The sequence below is a fragment of the Vombatus ursinus genome, unplaced genomic scaffold (assembly GCF_900497805.2).
Source record: "Vombatus ursinus unplaced genomic scaffold, bare-nosed wombat genome assembly UNPS02012709.1, whole genome shotgun sequence".
NCBI classification, from domain to species: Eukaryota; Metazoa; Chordata; class Mammalia; order Diprotodontia; family Vombatidae; genus Vombatus; species Vombatus ursinus.
In genome coordinates, this window is record NW_020952487.1 from 9,068 (window position 1) to 27,624 (window position 18,557).

Consider the following 18,557-nt stretch of genomic DNA (forward strand, 5'->3'; position numbering starts at 1 on the left):
AGCCAGCCAGCCTAGCTCGTCGCCTTGCTCGCCCCCTTAGCCTATGGAGCTGCCCTGAAAGAGGGCAGAGGCAGACAGAGACAGGCACCTAGGCGCGCCCCCAATCCTCCCCTAATCCTCAACCCAGCCTAGCCCAGCCCAGGAGAGCCAGTCAGCCTGGGGTTTGCATCTGCGGGGGCGGTGATTCGGGGTATCTGGCGGGGGTGTCAGGAGCCATAGGAGAGGGGGCCGTGGGGTTTTCATGCTCCCAGCATGAGCTCCTACTTTGTCAACCCCCTGTTCTCCAAATACAAAGGCGGTGAGTCCTTGGAGCCGGCGTATTACGACTGCCGGTTCCCTCAAAGTGTGGGTAGGAGCCATGCCTTAGTATACGGCCCGGGCAGCACGGCGCCCAGCTTTCAGCACGCCTCTCACCACGTCCAAGACTTCTTCCACCACGGGACTTCGAGCATCTCCAACTCTGGCTACCAGCAGAACCCGTGTTCCCTCAGCTGCCACGGAGACGCCTCCAAATTCTATGGCTACGAGGCGCTCCCCAGACAGCCTCTTTATGGGGCTCAGCAAGAGGCGAGCGTCGTGCAATATCCCGACTGTAAATCCTCCGCCAACAGTAACAGTAACGAAGGACAAGGGCACCTAAATCAAAACTCGTCTCCCAGTCTCATGTTTCCATGGATGAGACCCCACGGTGAGAAGTCTTTTCTCTTTCCCTCTCTGTCCCTTTCTCCGTCTATCTCTGTTTCTTTCTGGGTCTCTCCACCCCCCCCCCCCCCTTTCTTTTTTTTCACACTCCTTTTTTTCTCCCGGTTTTGGGTCTTCCTGTAAACCCCTTTCCCTCCCCCCTACCCCGCCCCATTTGTTTGGGTGGGTGTTCGTTGCTTCTCGCTGGGCCTGGGAGCAGAGGGGGTTTGCTGGGAGGGTTTGGCGACGATGGAAGAGGGAGGAGTGGAGGAGGTGGTGTCTGGGTGAAAAGGGTTAAAAATTCCTCCCCACCACCACCACCAATCTATAAAATAAAAGTTGGTTTTAGGGCAGAGTGTAAAGGGACTAAACTCCCAGGAGGTTATTAGCATTCAGAGAAGCTCTAGCTCTCTATACCGCTTTGGGCCCAATTCAGGACCGGAAAGACAGGGAGACCAACAGTGTTGTCTGAGGAAGGAGGTGAAGGGAAGTATTCTTCCAACACCGCCCCCCACCTCCAGCCCAGAAGAGCAAGGGAGATCCCAATGGTCAGGATTTTGACTTACTGAGTTCCCCTTCTCCCCCTCTCAAAAGGGTCTACAAAGGCGACTTCTCTAAACTTTGTTCAACTTAATACAATTGGCATAAGAAGAATGGAGAAAGGGGTGCCCAAATAAAAATTTCACCTTAGGGGGATGTCTCCATCCCACCAAACACACAAGCAGGGAATCTGTCCAGCTCCTGTTTCACTGTATTTGTCCTGAACGCCCACCCCCAATGGTGAGAAGCACTGTACACTCTCTCCAACAAGGAATAGCTCCAGAATGACCCTCAAAGTTATTTCAAGATTTTAGTTTTAAGCAGGGGTGAGTCTCATTATCCCATTTCGAAGCAAAAGGGGAAAAGAGAGATAGAAAAGTTATTGACAGGGAGAGGCTGTGACTGATGTGCTGGTCTCCAGTTAGCAGTAATTTTGAGCCATAATACATTTTAGTAGGTCAATTATTTTTCTTATTGGAAAAGCATTAGGTAGAAAGAGGAAGGAGGTGGGGAGGATAATACACAAACCTCGCCATCTCACTTTAGCCCTCTGGCTTCCTTTCTTTTGGGGATCATTATCTCCCCAGTCCTCCCCTCCAAAAGCTAACATAGAACAACAAAGCTTCGGAGGTCATAGAGAGAGACAGCTTGGAGGTAGTGGCTGTGGTGGAGAGAAACTTGCCAGTCCCCCTTTCTCTCAAAAGCCCCAGTTATGAAATACTCGGCGCCCCTGGCCCTACTCCCCACCTCCGTCTCCGCCTTCCAAGTAAAAAGGAAGTCAAACCAAACGAGACCAAAACAAAACAAAACCCCAAACTTTCCTTCTTCCTAGCTGCTTTTTCCCATTTCCTTTTCAAGTAGAGGGAGAGCAGCTGGGAGGATAAGAGGGGGAACCTTTTGAGAGCAATGGGAAAGAGACACCCATCCCCCTCCCTCCCGACTCCTAGAATAACAGGTTTGGGGTTTTGTTCTGTTCAGCTCCTGGGCGGCGCAGCGGACGACAAACTTACAGCCGGTATCAGACCTTGGAACTAGAAAAGGAGTTTCTCTTTAATCCATATTTGACACGAAAGCGACGAATTGAGGTCTCTCACGCCCTGGGACTGACTGAAAGACAAGTGAAGATTTGGTTCCAGAACCGCAGGATGAAGTGGAAAAAGGAGAACAACAAGGATAAACTTCCTGGAGCCCGAGATGAGGAGAAAACAGAAGAAGAAGGGAACGAGGAAGAGGAGAAAGAAGAGGAAGAAAAAGAAGAGAACAAGGACTGAAAGGGGGAAAAGATTTTTTTTTCTTTTAGCAACTCCCTTGAAGTTTCGTTTTATGGTAGAGGATAAATTGAGAAGTTTACGACTGTCATTCGCTTTTATAGAGAATAGAATGAGACTCACAACTGTAACTACCTGTCAAATACTTGTAACTCTGGTTTTACGATCATTGAACTTCCCCCTAGCTTTATATTTTTTGGGGCTGGGGAGGGGAGATGAGGGTTCTGGGATGGTGCTGGGTGGAGGCGGGAGGAGGAATCTAGACACGTAGAAAAGTTCTGGCTCCTGTCTCAACAAGCTCCCCACCACCCCTACACACACACACACACACACACACACACACACACACACACGCAAACACACGCAAACACACGCTACTCCAGCCTCTCTCCTCTCCTGGTATCTCAGATCTGCCCTCTCCTTCTTTGCTCTCCCTTTGGATATAAACTACAGTCCCACCTCACTGTCTCTTTGGTGTTTATTTTTGTAGGGGAGCACTTCCCCCAGGCTCTGAAAGAGTTGAGGGGAAGGAGAGGGAATTCCTTGCTTTTTCTTCTGTGCTATGTTATATTATTGGATTTCCCCCTCTAATTCATTGTTCCTTTTGGGGGAGGGGGAAGATCCTTACTTAGAGTGACTCCCTTGGCTTTCCCTGGAACCTTAGGGAGACCTGACTTTCTGCTGCCCCACACCCCTAAGAAGCAGAGATCAGTATGTAGCCTCCCTCTAAAGAGTTCCTTCCAGTCAGGACACGGTCAGTCCCCAGCCAGTGCTCTGTGGTTTCTGTTGTCCAAAGAGGCAGCAGCTCTGTGTCCAGCTTCCCCAGTCCCTATATGTGTTAGCTCTCTGAAATAATAATAAGTATGATGATAATAATGATAATAATAAATCTTTAATGTACTACCTAAAGGGAACCTGCAATAATCTTGAAGAAAAAAAAAGAAAAAAAAGAAAAAATCCCCATCCCAGGAGGGAGGGGGAAAAAAAGGGGAAAAAGAAAAAAGAAAAAAAAACCGTTATAAGCCTCCAGCGTATTGTATCACTACCTATAGAAGGAAGCCCTGCTTTGAGAGTATTCGTATTGCGGTTTTGTTGTCGTTTGTCGCTGCTTATTTCATGAAGAAGGTGCCCAACAACTAAAACTGCCTAGCTCACCAGTACTGTGTGTTCCTTTATTGTGCTTTGATACCCAGTAGAGTAGGAACTAAATTGCACTGAATGTATAGTTAACTGTCTTGAACTATCTGTTTATGCAACGTGCTCGAAAGAAAAGGAAAAAAAAGATAAAAAAATGATATCTATAATAATAATTTCTGGTCATTCGTCTTTATGTCGAGCTATGAATGTAGGTTTTGTGTGGCCACAGCCCTGTTTCTGGTCCAAGTACTTTGTATTGTATACGTGAATCATAATAAAAACAAAAACAAACAAAGAAGAAAAGCAAAGATTTGGAGCCCAGAATGAGTTTCCTTCAATTCTCTGTCCCCTCTCTCATATTCTCTCTTCTCTCCATCCTCTGCAATTTCTCTTCTCTCTTGAGACAGCTGGGGGAGGGGTGTTTTCTGGAAGTTCTTCATGGGTATGGCTTATGGTGGGAATAAGGATGTCAAATCAAGCAGGTCTTCAGAACTGGGAGACAGGGCTCTCAGGTGAATCTGAAGAAGGCAAGTGAAAGAGGGTTCAGTGTGGGATAAGGGGACCCTACACATGGGGGGTGGATAAGTCAATCTAGTGTATCTTCCTTGGAAATAGGTGATGATTCATTGCCCGAGTTAGGAGAAGCTCTTTCCTCAGGCCTTGTCCCAGATTCCACATCTCAACCACTCTTTAGCTTCCATCTTTCCTCTCTCTTCCCAAGCCAGACAAAAAGTCTCTCATGTACTTGTCTGATTTTTTTCCCTCACTTTCCTAAGTGGGCTGAGGGTAAATTATCAGGGGGAAGAGGGGCAGGAGGGAAATGGTTTTTTTGAGAACCCTTCTAGAACACCTCTTCCCATAACCTCCCTCCCCAGATTCTCTTGGATATAACTCTCTGGTATCTGTGGGGATAAAGGATACTTTCTGTGTGGTTTGATTTTTTTTTTTTAGAAAGAGCTTTGGGGCAGAAGCAATCCTGATTCTATAAGGGGGGTAGGGGGTGGGGGGTATCAGAGTGGAAGAGGGGGAGAATTGTCTGAGTTGAAGGTTGGTGAAAGTCGAAGGCAAGATAGGATAAGTGATGGTGAGCAGGGATAAGTCACATAATTTGTGGAGTTGTTGACCCCTTCTATGGCTTCACCTTGGCAATTGGGCAGCCAAACCATGCCCCCACTTTAATGCCAGTTCCTTGAAGATCTAACCTTGAGGGGAAAGTCTAACTCTGTACCCAACTGTCTGTCATGAGCTTTTAGTCCCAGTCCTAAGCTGACTCCATGGAATTTGGGGCAAATTTTCTGCCCCTCTTCAATTTCCTGAAGATAAAGGGGAGACAGAAGCAAGTCAAGAAAAAGAAGCAAAGGGAGGGGGGACAGTCAAGGGTCTTGGGCTGAAATTTCTGTTTATAACTATAGACTTCTGGTCAAACAATCCCAAATTCCAGAGATACAACTAGTCTGACTCAGCTGGTACTTAGGGGCGAGGGAGACTAGACCCTTCTGGATTTAGAAACCAGACCCTAAACACTGAAATATTTCCAAGTCTTGGAATGGTTTTCTCTTTGTTTTTCCTCTTTTACCTCCCTCCTCTTTTCCTCTCCCTCCTTTCCAACTTCTCTCCTCTTCTTCCTTCTTTCCTTCCTTCCTTCCTTCCTTCCTTCCTTCCTTCCTTCCTTCCTTCCTTCCTTCCTTCCTTCCTTCCTCCCTCCCTCCCTCCCTCCCTCCCTCTCTCTCTCTCTCTCTCTCTCTCTCCCAGATTAGTGAATCATTTTCCTCTATGTAGGCTTGGGGCAAATTTCTCCGCACAATTTTCTGTCAAGGACCCTCCCTCGTCTCTGGTTTGGTGCGCAAAGCGCTTTAATCACTTGAGGGTTTTTGGATTCGTATTCAAAGGGTTTTGTTATTGTTGTTATTGTTTTTGTTTGCCTTTTTTTTTTTTTTATTAGTGACGGTGTTGTTAGCACTAAGATCTGGGCGATTGGAAATGAGGGGGGTAGTTCTTGGTTATGGGAAGTGGGAGTGAGTAGAGCATTATTATCCCAAATCTCACATCTCTCGAAAATCTCATTACTGCCCTCCTTCCTCTCTCGGAGCCCATACCCGCACCGAGCCAGGTAATCAGTTTCTTGTGCTTTCGGGTGCGTCTCTCAAAGGTTAGAAAAAGGTCCTTTTCTCTAACCTTCTCTGGAATCCTTCTCCAAAGTCGGGTGTCCTTTCCAGAAGGCTAGGGGGAGAGGCAAGGTATTTGGTAAATTTTATTTATTTATTTTTAATGTTAAGGATGATTTAAAATGTTAAGCACCCACAACGAAGTCAAGAAAAAAAAAAACCCGCATTAAATAGCCTCGGCCCTCGCTCACGTGGCCTTTAGGAACGACTTTTTCTTTTCCAACCCACTCTACGGTTATCGCGTCGGCCCAGTCACAGACTCTTGGAGAGTGCCTTGGACAGGCAGAGGAACCCTAGGGTGCCTGGTTCACTGCATCTTTTCCGGGGGCCCCCTGGGAATGAAGCATCAGCTCTCAGTCGGCAACCAGAAGAATATCTCTCTTCAGTCCCCCTCCCACCCACCTCCCCCCACTTTCTTGTAGAGAGCGAAGAGGAATCGGATCCAGTTTTATGGGGGGAAAGTAATTGGGAGCGCAGTGCGCTCGCTGTCTTTAGAGCGCCGTCTCCCAAACACTCATTGCCGTTGTATTACCGGAATGGGGACCATTCCGCCGCCTGGAGAAAGGGCTCTCCCTCATCCTTTACTTTTTTATTAGCCAATCAAATTTGCTTCGGAGAGCTATTTGTGATTTGTGAAAAATAGTATCTTTCAAAATGCTGAGTTGTAGCATCTTGTTCATTTCGCCCTGAATTTATTATTCTAATCTCCGCTGCCGAGACAGGATAATGCAGCTATTAAGCTGGGGGGGGAATTCGTTTCTCTTGATTTTTTAGAAAACTCTCCCCTGATTTCTCTGCCTCTCTCACCCCACTCAGGGAGAAAATTGCGTGGCGAGTGAATGTGTATATGTGTGTCTGGTGGGGTGGGTGAGAAGGGGGTGAGGCGGGGGGGATGAGGGGGGGGGGGGGGGGGGAGGGGAGAACGATGGGGATAAATAACTGTAGGATTTCGATCTCTGGGGTCGATTTTCACATTTGCCCCAATGGGACTGGAATTCTCCTGGTCTGTGGCTCTCCCTCAGATAACCATCTTAGGGATTTTCAAGCGCCTAGTTTTTGCCGGTCTGGGACAGGTTCTTCTCCACCCCCATCCCCCAAAAGAGAGAGGCAAAGGGACAGGTTGTGCCCTGGACTGAGGAGCGAAATTTCCGGTGAGCTCCAGGCATTGCTCCCCCATTCTTCGCTCTGTCTATTGTGAGAAGCTGGGCTGGCCGCTTCCTCCTCGTAACTTTTAACTACCTGTTATAAAATTTATGGGTGGGTTTGTAAAGCGAACAAGGTACCGCATCCGGCTGAGAGGGCTGGTCGCCTACTAGAAAAGGAGTTTGGGGAGGCAACCACCCCCCTGAGCTTGGGGAGCAACAGGAACCCTCTCTCTATTGAAGAGATAAGGGGAGATCAGGGTGAACCTAAAGGGAAGGTTGCCCAAAGTATCCAAAGCCAGGAAAAATAGGGAAGAAAAAAATTTCCCCGTTCCCCAAGAGGGGAAGATGCCGTTTACGTAGGGTAATGAGAGATTAAAGAGTACTCTCTCCGCTTTTCTTTAAATAGGGAAATAGCGTTGTGAATTCACTTTGCAATAAGTGACTCGAATCAAGGCGAAAAAGAGATAATATTTTCCAAGAGCTGAGCTAGGCCTTGCTTATCTTAGGCTTTCTCTTAAACAGCGAAGGCCAAAAAATTTTTAGTGATAGAGGCAATAAATGGATGAATGGGTGAGACTCCGTGCCAAGTCCTTCGAATCTCCAGGACTGGAATGGGAAGGAAGGAAGGAAATGGACAAGTCGGGCTTTATGCGTGAGAGGGGAGTCTTTAAAAAAGTAGAAATAAAAAGATGAGAATGAGATTTAGGGAAGCGGAAGGTCCTCGGCTTCGGGATAAGAGACGCTTTACGTCAAGTGATGATATGGAAGAATTCAGCGTGGGGGTGGGGGGTTAGAGAAGAAGGGGTAGCGATAGAAGGCCTCGCTCGAATTATTGGGGTACTCTCTAGCTTCTTCCCCATTCCCCTCAACACCTCCCAATTATATGATTCTAGGGCATATCGGATACCTTTAGGAGTCTTCTTCGAGGGCTGTAACTGAGAGGAACAGATCTAGATCAAGGAGTTGGTCGGGTTTGGGTTGGGCAGTGGTGGGATGGAGGAGGACCAAACCTTTGGCCTCTAATTTCTGGACTTTGAGTGAGCAGTGAACTTTTTTGGATGTATGCATGTGCAGAGTTGGGGGGGGGAGACGTTCCCTTGGACCCCGCCAATGGGTGAAGGGACTGGACCCTTAGTGGGTATCCCTCCAGCTTTCTTTGGGAAGAAATGAGGGAGATAGGAAGGAGGGAGTCCGTCCCATTTTCTCCTTGTATGTTTGTGAATTCACGATCTTTCCAATCAGCTTATTCTGCTCATCTTTTAAAATTAAGCACCCCTCCTCATTTGTCCTAAAAATACCCCCCTTAAAAAAATCTTATAAAGGAAGAATATGACCCGTGGAACCCACCCTCCCCACGTCCTCTTTCCCTCCTTTCCCCAGTTTCTCCCTCTTGCTCATCCAGCTCTGTCGACTCTGGGGAGGGGGAGGTGGGTGAGGGTGGGGTGGGGGGCGGGGGGATGCTCCCTCTTGGAGAGAACTGGGTAAACATGGCGACAGCGGCTCCCATTTTCACACGCTACACAAATGCATCGCATTCCCGGTTGTTTGCAGAAAATTTACAGCTGAGTAATAAAAGTTTACGATCGACTCACAAGTTGGATTGGCCACAAGAAGTCATGTGGATTCCATCCATGAACGTGAACTTTTTATTGTGGTTTGTCCGTACGGAGAGCTCCGCAGAAGAGTCCTCCCTTTAAGAGCCTAACCATTGCCAGTGAAACCAGAACCGGGCGCTCCCCCTTATTAATAGTATTTCTTTTATTAGCCTGATTATTCATTATTTTCTCCCCTCCCCCCTTTTTTCCTCCCAGGTGGAGTTGCCAGAAGCTGGGGGCATCTGGGGAGGGGAGTAGGGTAGGGTGGTGTGTGTGGGGGAGAGGCAAGAGCTGCCGGTACCTCTCTGCCCCCCCGCCAGCACCCTCTTCCCCCCAGGGGCATGGAGAAGCTAGGGAGAGAAGGAGTTGCAAACTGAAAAATACCAATGCCTCTCCCCTTCCCCTCCCTTCCTGGCAACTCTCTCTGATTTTATTCGGCTCCTTTTTATTATTATTAGGATTTTTTTTTTTATATTCTCGGGAGCTGAGACAGACTCTCAGCAGCGGCACAGAATGAGAGGGAAGACGAGAAAGAGAGAGAGGGAAGGAAAGGCAGAGAGAGAGGGAGAGAGAGAAAGGGAGAGTGGCAGCAACGTTGGGTAAGTGTTTCCTTATTGGTTCAAATGTGTAACTAATGATCCGTAGCTGGGTGACTGTTTAAGGATGAGGACTAGATTCTCTTGACTAAAGAGGAACAGGGGGCTGGTCGGTTTGGTGGATAGCAATCGGGAGGGAAAGTGTGTGGAAGAGAGGAGAGAGGGAAAGATGGGGAGGAGGGAGGGAGAAAGGAAGAAGGGAGGGAGAGGCGAAGGAGAGAGGGAGGGAGGGAGGGGGGGAATATAAAGAGGGAGGGGGAGAGAGAGAGAATGGGGTTAAATTAGAGTTATGGGTAGGGAGGGGAAAGTATGCATTGTGATGTCACCATCTCTGCTGAGGTCTGATGTGTGGAAGAGATAAGGAGATGGAGGTCTTACAGTTCGCTGGGAAGGCCCGCGTTATAATGAGGTGGGAGCTGTCGTGGCCTACCCCCCTGGTTTTAAATACTGTCTGCTCATATGCTTGTGCTTCAAGGACTAATGGAACTAGAAAGGAAAGAGTAATAGAGACTCAAACTCCAGAGCTGGGGGGGGGGGGGGAATATTCATCTATTAAGAAATAAACAACCGAGTAAGCCAAACCCTCCTCCCAAAAACCCCAAACAAACTTTTCAGCGCCCCCCTCAGTTAAGTGAACAGCCTGGAGAGGATGCACATGCGCAGTGAGGGTGCTCTGCTCTCTTACCAAGCAGGAAGCGAAATGCACAGAGCCCGCTGGTCCAAGTTAATTGGCAATTAGTGGGGAGACTGGTGGCTGGGTGTAAGTCAGCTGATAGGGAAGCTTCTTCCAACCCCCTCTCCTCCACCCCCTCTCCCCTGTGAACGGAGAGCCAAGGGAGGGGGAAGAGAGGGTGCAGAGAAAAGAGATGGGGTCTGTAGGGGGAGGGGACTGTATGCAGTTCAGGCGGGGTTAGCATTGGATGGAAACAAAAATCATGAAATTAAATGAAAAGCCATTTTTCCCGTCGGAAAACTTAAGTAGTCGTCCCCCCCATTACCCCCTACTCCCACCCCCTACCCCCGCTTTTCCTCCTTCCCCAATAATCAAATGATCTCCCCTGTTCCCCTGGGCGAAAACTGATCGTTTTATGGATGCACAGGAGAAAATCCTGCTGTGTTGGCTCCCAGAGAGGGCAGGAGGGCCAGCCAGCGTAACAGAAAGCTTCCCAGCGCCCCGGGGAGCCTCTCTGTTCGAACATGTCTCTCTGATCTGGGCTGGCCTAGGCTGGTCAGAGATAGGGTGAGAGGCCTGGCCCTGGTGAGCTCAGGGGCCTAATAGGAATAGCGTTGGAGCTTTCTTCCAGAGGGGATTTATGGGGGTAGGATCTGAACATTTGTGAGTTTGTAGCTGTCTTTCGATCAGAAAGTCCAAGGTAGTGTTGTCTCTGTCTTCTAATTTGTATGTTTGAGGCCTCCTGAAAGGGGACAGGCAGGCTAGTTGGCTAGAAGGGCTCAGGGGATTGGGGAGGGGACTTGCCAAGCCAGCCAGAGGTACTTTGAATACTGGTAATAATTGGTGCTAATGGCATGTTGTATAGTCTTTAACCTAACGCATATGGTTTCATAACACAGAGGCTTAATTTCTTCCAAATGTCCATTCCCATGAATGTGTTGAGATATGATATATGACATCTCCCCATGTTCCAAAGCTTGTGGATTGGCAAAACTGGGATATTGCTATATACTGGTGTGTTTAGAGTTATGTGTGTGCCCATAAAAGCATTCATCCTCCAAAGCTTAACTATTGGGGGACGAATATATATTTACGATGATTTCTGAAGAGTCACTAAGACTTGGCAAATTGGCAGTCACAAGTATCCTTCAATTCAACTCCAAGGACTCCTTCCTCACTGCCCCCCCCACCTTTCACCCCATGTATCCTCTCCCCAGGACCTGTACTGGGGTTTATGTGTTCAGGATGGGGTAGGGGAGGTCTCTTTCTTGTTCTCTTACCTGGTGGTTAGTCCAATTTGAACCAGAGGCCCAGAGTAGAAAAAAAGGCCCCCTTTTTTTTGGTAAAATTTAAAAATATAAATACAATTTAGTCTAAGTCAATTTAAGCCATTTCTGTTTGTCCTTATTCTTGAAATTCTTTTCCCTAACCCCAAGTGATCCCTTTCCCTCCCACCCACCCCCCAAAAATACTCCCCATTCTGCACTAGACATAAAGGCCTTTATGGTGGTCTCTGGGGGGAAGAAATGGGATTTTCTCTCTTCCCCCTTCTCCCCTCCCCGTAGGATTTGTGTGTCAGCAGAGGCGTCAGGGCTGAGGGGCTAATTTCGCGTTTCTTGTTTACGAGCTAGAAAAAGGCTCTTTCCAAATGGGGCCCGAGGCCGCAGCTCTGCTGCCTTCCCCGACACTTTCGCCCAGACTCAGGGTAAGAGAAACTGGCCGCGCCCTGGGGACTCAGGCCGCGCCTTCCATTCCCTGCCCCCCCCCCTTCGCTCCCCAAAGCCTTGGAGCCTTGGGGCTGGGGCTACGGGCTGGCAGACGATGGAAACCTGGAATGGCCAGCTGTGGTGGACAGAAAATGGGACTTTTTAAAGGATTAATGTGGGAGCCGCGTTCCGGTGAGAAGTCTGTATTTTTTGCTTTCATTTGTAATTATTTGTAGGGGTTCCACATTGAGGGGACTCTGAGCTGATGGGTAAGTGGGGATCATTACCTCTCTTTGTTTGGTTGAGAAGTAGCCTCTTCTAAAAACTGTGTGACCCTTTTGGACCTGAAGTCCATTGGGTAAAATGGAAATTTACCTGGAAAATCAGAACAGAAAACTTCCACTTGGGTGTGTGTGTGTGTGTGCGCGCGCGTGTGTGTGTTTCGTTCCTTCTAGCTCTTTGTGGACTTTATCTCCCCATCTTGCTATCTGCATGAATATGCTGAAGTTGTAGATGTGTGCTAGTACAGAGATGTCTTGGTTGGTGCACTGACTGAGGGGAGTAGAGAAGGGCAGAAGGGATGACGAAAAGGCTGCGTTCATTTTTCCCTCAGTTGTGAGAATGATCCCGAAATTCTTTTGAATCCATTGATTTTCTTCTCCGTCCCTCCCTCCCTCGTTCACTCCTCTCCACCCTTTCGTCCTGGCTCTGTTCCTCCCTCCCCCTCCCTATTTCGCAGCCATTCTGCAGACCACCGCCCCCAGCCCCCGCCAGACTGGGTGTGTGGAGGGAGAGAGCTGGGAAATCGAGGCAACTGCGGTGATTGTTCGGCCCTTGTTTTGGCCTCTGAACTACAGGGTATAAGCTCGGGCCCAGCCGCCAACAGGAGAATGCCGCCACCGCTCTAGGCCTTTTTTTTCTATCAGCCCTTCTCTGCTCTCCTTTTCTATTATCCTCCACCTCTTAATACACAAACACTTAAATATCCAGACCCTGTAGTTTAAATGTCCTTTGTCACCATAAAAAAAAAGTGTATACAGAGCACTCAAATAGAGCATATATATGTTTATCCTATCTCTTTGTATATACATACGTGGACATAATATTGATGCAAAAATGATTAGAGAATAGATTAATGGTAAATATATAAAATCAAAAGCTATACAGATGAAATCACACCATTTGTGAGTGAAACGCCTTTTGTATAAATGTATGTAAAGACCTGTACATATTTGTATCTCTTTCAGAGAACATGGTACTTTCTTTTATAGGCACCCATATATTTCGGTTTATTATAAAATGCTTGTACATGGTGATAGAAATATATGAGTACAAGTAAGGCCTATCCTCGTATAGGCAGGTCTTTTGGGGACTACAGTCATTGTTATACTGGCATCATTTTCACTTGAATTTGTAAAACTTCTCTTTGGTGCAGAGCTGTGTAAAAAGATTTTTTTTCTACAAAAAGAATATTACATTGTTATCCATATTTGTGATTGGATATTATTTATTTGTTGCTTTGTTCTGATCAGGGAGTATGATTGTATATAAGCACAAATATAGAAATACATACACACATATAGTATAGATGCAGGTGTGCATTTCTCCCAAGGATAATTATGAATTTTGATGCTTATATTCTTGTGCTTTTGTTTTGCATTATTCTCGTACCTCATATTTTGTATTATGTTATATACAACCTCTGCACAGAATGTTTGGCATATGGAGAGGTGCTCACGTGTATTATATAGATATTCATTTATATGGCTAAGCATATGCATAGAATAATATAGAACTATGTCCAGATGTCTCACACATATAGAAATACTTGGACATGTTCTGTTTCTCCAAACACTTTTTGAATTATTTCCTGGCTCTGATATTATTTTCTGAGGAGAAACAGAATTAACTGGAGGGTTTCCTCACTCCTGATGAGTCTCATTCTGTTGTGAGCCTCTTCTTTTCTCCTGGGTCGTTGTGCAAGCTGGCTCAGCTGACTAGCGCTGGAGCCCGGGAACCAGTTGGGTAAATATTCCAGCTTGATTGGGGGTCCCAGGCATTCACACTTGGAGATCCCTGCTCCATTGGAGGGCTGACAGTGGGGACGATGGAAAGTGGTGCTACTACTCATGATGGTGTTGATGAGGGCAGTAAAGACTTCTCTGAATGGGACTGGGGTGTTTGGGCTCTTTGGCTACTGAGACAGTAGGCAGTGTCTTTGAATGGAAGTTAGAATAGGCAAGAAAGGCCGGTGGATAAGGAGGTAGGTAGCCAGTTGGTAAAAGGAAAGGAAGACGATTCCCTCCTCTTTCAGATTTGCTGCAGCAATAAGGGGGATTAGAGTTTATGGAGCTGGGCTGAAAGGCAAATATCTTGTTACTGGTGTGGATATCATTTTAATCCTCCATAGGAGGCTGTGCCAGTGCCAGGGCAAGAGAAGAGAAGCCGGCTGCTAGGGACCTATCTTTTTCAAGAGACTGCCAGGATCCCTAGATGAAAGAGAATTGAGGGATCTTGGGCGGGGAGACCCTTCTTGTCAGAGTGCTGGGACACTGAAAGGACCCCCTCTCTTCCTTTGGGCCTAACGGAGACTAGGATGGGAGCTCGAGTGGGAGCAGAGGGGGAAAGAAAATTATACATTTCACTAAAAAAAAAACCAAAAAAAAAAAACCATAAAAGAGAAGTTTAGCTGAAGGGGGAGGATTTTTCTCCCCGAGCTTCTTGGGAAATCTTGTTTCTCCCCCTGGCTATCCTGTTGAGACATGTTTCAGGAGCTCTCTTCGGAGTCAGGAGTTTTCTCTACCAAGACAGAGAGAGAGAGAGAGAGAGAGCTGATTGGTTTGCAGGCCTTGTTTTGCTGAGGAACTCGGGGGACCCTAGCTAAGAAAGCCTCCCCTCTTCATGGTCCCTACCCCAACCCAGGTCGCCACTGAGAGCTGCCTCGCCTCCCCTGCTTTTGGCAGCCGCCCCGTTTTTATTGTGTCTGTGTTGTTTATTTGTTTGGTCTGCTGCCACCCTGTGTTAGAAACCCGCCAAACCAGCGGCTAGCTCGGGAGAACCTTTGTGCCGCAGTGACCCTCACCTCCGTCAGGGCCCAGGCTGGTCCAGTTTCTTCCTTGGAGTGGGTGAGACCACAGGCTCCCTAAAACCTGTAGCTGTTTATAGGATTGAGGGAATTATTGGGACACAATAAACCTCCGAGTGTACAGGAGCTGGAGGGGACAGGGAATAAAGCCTCTGCCAGCCACCTCCCCCATCCCCACTTTCTTTCCTCTTCCCTAGTAACGAACCCTGGAAAAGGATAGAATCATTGAGAAAGTTTTATTTCTCTACCCCCCCCCCCCGCCCCATTCTCTCATCACTTTTGGCAGGAATTTTCCCTGAGATGCAGGTTGTTGAGTCTTAAATCAGGGTAATGTCGGAGGATTCATAAAGCTAGATAAAGCGTATCGTTCTTCCCTCCCTCCCCTCTTTTCCCAGCCCCCCAAAATAGCAGTGAATTTAAGCAAATCCTACAAAATTAAATTGCCCCTTCGCTAAAGATCCTATAAATCTCCAATCTCGCCAGGTGTGGAGTCGGAGAGCCCGCTCCTCGCCTTTAATTTTGCTCCTAGCTATCAAATCTAAAAGAGCATCATCGAAATAAGTAATATTCTCGTTTCTGGAATTAATTTCCCCCCTTCCCCATCTCTCTCCCCCTTTTGCCAGCGCAGATTAAATGGTTCTTTCAGGTCTGCAAACAATAAAGGATAAAATTATTTATAGGGAAATGAAGACGATGCTTCATTGTTGGCTTATCGTTCCAGAACATAATAACATTTTATTTTCGAGCAGCAAAACTTAGACCAAAGAAAAGAGAAGGGGGGAGAGTAGGAGGAGGAAGGGAGGGAACACACACACAAAACTCCCGCTGTATATAACTTTTACGACATTTACAATTTCCTCATGACAACTCACTGTGACGTCATAAACGCCGGGTTCTTGAATTTTACAATTCCCATAAACCCTCCTGAAATGGGCACAGGCGACACTTGGATTCGAGGGAAGTCGTGAAAGTCACGGAAACGGAGGGAGAATACTGGGATTGAGGGGTAGTAGTGAGACAGAGGGGAAGTTGGCAAAGAGCAGATTTAGAACTGCCTAGCTCCCCAATTTCTTTCCACATATGAGGGACCTTTATCAGGTTCGGGTATGGAAATACTCAGTGATTTTTCTCCTTCTCTGTGATTAGAATGGAAAGGCCATTCTGCCTTATCCTACATAGCAATTCCACTGTCTCTGAATTGTCCTCTCTCCCCCAAAAAGGGAAGCAGAGTCTCATGAGAGGTTTCCTATTTGTAGATTCAATCTATTCCCCCCCACCCCCCATGGATATTTAGATATATTGGGCAAAGAAGAAGAAGAAAGGAGGAAGCAGAGCTATTGGCAAAGTGAGTTGTGGTTTCCAGGAGTGGGAGTGTGAAGTATGGATGTGAGAAGAAAGGGTGAAGAGTCTCTGCTCTGTTATATTGTTCAACGTGAAGCCAGAGAAATAAAAATGTCCAAAAAAATAGGATTCCAGATTTTGGGTTGGGGGGAGGGGGATTTAGGGGAACTAGAGAGAGAGAGGGGAAACCTAGACAGAGAGGAGCTTGGGGGATGGGAGAACAGACAGAGGGAAATTTTATATACTATGAGAGGTCCTTCGTTAAACCCTACTCTGTTTAATTGCAAATAAAGCAAAAACAGCTCCAAGACTGCTCTTCCCCCCACCCCTTGCCCGAAATAAGGAGTAAATTAACGAGGGCCACAGAGTTGTTTCCCGATTTCCTGTGTATTCTGATAGGATCCAGAATCCAGCCTCTCCCTTTACCCACTCTCCTGCAAGTTCCAAGAAATCCTCATTGCACACATGGGTGAGATGAGGACTTGAAGTGGATATCACTGAAGAAAAGGCTCCATTTCTTAGGTTAGGGATGTCAAAGTTCGACCACTGTTTACCTTCTCTTCTCTTAAACTCGGGGGGGGGGGGAATTAGAATTCCTCAAACTGGACATGGGCAAGCTGGGGGATTGGAATGTTCTCCTTTATTTCACTCCTCCACTCTAAAACTCCTGAAAGTCCGATATGTTGGGACCAGGACTCCAAGGTCCCGATTTTGTCCCCTTCCTTTCAGATCCCTTATTCCCAGCTACAGCCTCAAGATGATCTTTTCGATCTTTCTCTGAGCACTCTGCCCGGATCAAAGGGATTTGTGTCCAGAACTCAGAGCACTTCGGTAGGCCTTTTCCCCACCTTCTTTTTCTAAAATCACATCATATTCAAATCGAGTCAACTCCCCAGGAGCGCCAAGAATAACAGAGCCTTAAGCAATAATGAAATGCTGAGGTGGGCCTGAGCAGTTATTGATCTGGGCATTCTCTAGAAGTGGGATTTCTGCTCCAACCCCGTGGCACAAAAGTAGACCTGGCCCGTTGCTCCTGAAGCCCTAACAAGAGGGGGTTTTTGAGGTGAGGCTCAGCTTGGGGGTTAGGAGAGGGGCACCTCCTGTTTGGCATCAAGGATGAAAAGCAGAGAGGCTGGCACCCCACCACCACCATTATTGCAGCAAGTGTCGAGGGAGACACAATACAGTTTTGCAGAGGCTCTGAGACTAACGCAGGAGGCCCTTGGAGGAGGAGAGAGTGTGTGTGCGTCTGTCTGCCTGTGCTTAGGGAATTTACAGTCGCAAAGATTATTACATAGTTTGAGTATGGAGTCAGGGAAGCTATAAAATACAGACTCCAGAGTTTATCTTGAGAAGACTTTCGTTCACCCCCCCAAAAAAACCCCTTAAGCCTCAGCACCCCCAGCTTCCTAGCTTGGGGGTCTTATTCATTAAAAAGAGAAACGGAAGGCAAATGGATGGGGAAATCTAGTAGGAAGAGGATACGGTTTGAACCAAGTCCGCTGCCTAGGAATTATCCCCTTTGGGGTGGGTGGATCTTCTGACCCCTAAAAGGCTGTGTCTCCAGCCCTTTCTCTGCAGCAGATCTCAAGTTAAGGAGAAGCTCAGCACTATTAACTACCTTTTTGTTGGGCAAATCCGAGCAGAGTAGAATGAATTAGAGTGCGCTTGAACGCAGCCTCCTAAAGACACCCCTAGCCCCCAGTAACATCCACATTTACCTATCTGAATAAAGTTCAGACTGGTAGACTTGCTCTCCAATCTCCAGGCCCAGGCGTCTGAAGTTAGTTTCTCTCCTATAATTAGTGATCATAGAAAGCATGTGGTTTGGGGGTTGAGGGGGAGGGTGGGGGGAAGTGAGAGATTTTTCTCTCTCTTTTCCCTTTTCTGGGTTTTTTGAACTCAGCTCATCAATCCGCTAATTACCGCGGGGAGAAGGAGCCAGCTTTGAATGTGCTCTACTCCACACGTATTTCCCCAGTGAACGCCTATTTGGGAGAAGTAGGAACGAGGGGAGAACAAGGAGGAGAAAGGGGATCTTTTCTGGTGAAGGTTATTTGATAATTTCTCCCAGTCTGGTTTATAGCAACAAAGAGCAAATTCCCACCCCCACCCTCGCCGATTCCACCCCCCCCCCTTGTGCCCACCCCTCTCTTTCCGGGACTTCTGCATATTTACAGAGCTGAGCTGCAGTTTTAATAAAACATCTGTTCTTGCTTCTGCTGATGAGTTTCCATAATTGTTTTCAGACAAATTTAACGGGAAAAAATAAATATGGAGAGAAAAAAAACTCAAAATCCCAGCTCTCCCCCCATCGACAGGTTTTCTTTTGCCAGAAAATTAGAAATGGAATAGGAAAAAAGAAAAATCAGATTGGGGAGAACATCCACTCAGGCCAAACCGTCTCCGTCTCTCGGAGTGAATCCCTCCAGCAAAATTCAGCAGTGTAATTAGAGAAGTAATTGGAAGGGGGAGACTCGGTCCCTCAGGAAGCCAAGGTGAGGGAGGTATGGGCTTTTAAATTAATATTCCTGCGAGTGTTTAGTGGTTAGGAATTTATTTAAGTTTTTTCTTTCTCTTTCCCCCTTCCAACATTTATGCCTCTCTCCACTCCACGCACCCCCC

The 18,557-nt window shown here is 47.2% G+C and overlaps 1 protein-coding gene across 1 annotated transcript; it reads left to right on the forward strand.

The window, feature by feature from the left end:
* Positions 1 to 230: 230 nt before the first annotated feature.
* Positions 231 to 3,395, forward strand: HOXC8 (homeobox C8). The gene is made up of 2 exons (XM_027858092.1): positions 231 to 688; positions 2,200 to 3,395. Exons 1-2 carry the CDS (start codon positions 253 to 255, stop codon positions 2,490 to 2,492), a joined length of 729 nt encoding a protein of 242 aa, XP_027713893.1. The 5' UTR covers positions 231 to 252; the 3' UTR covers positions 2,493 to 3,395.
* Positions 3,396 to 18,557: the final 15,162 nt, after the last annotated feature.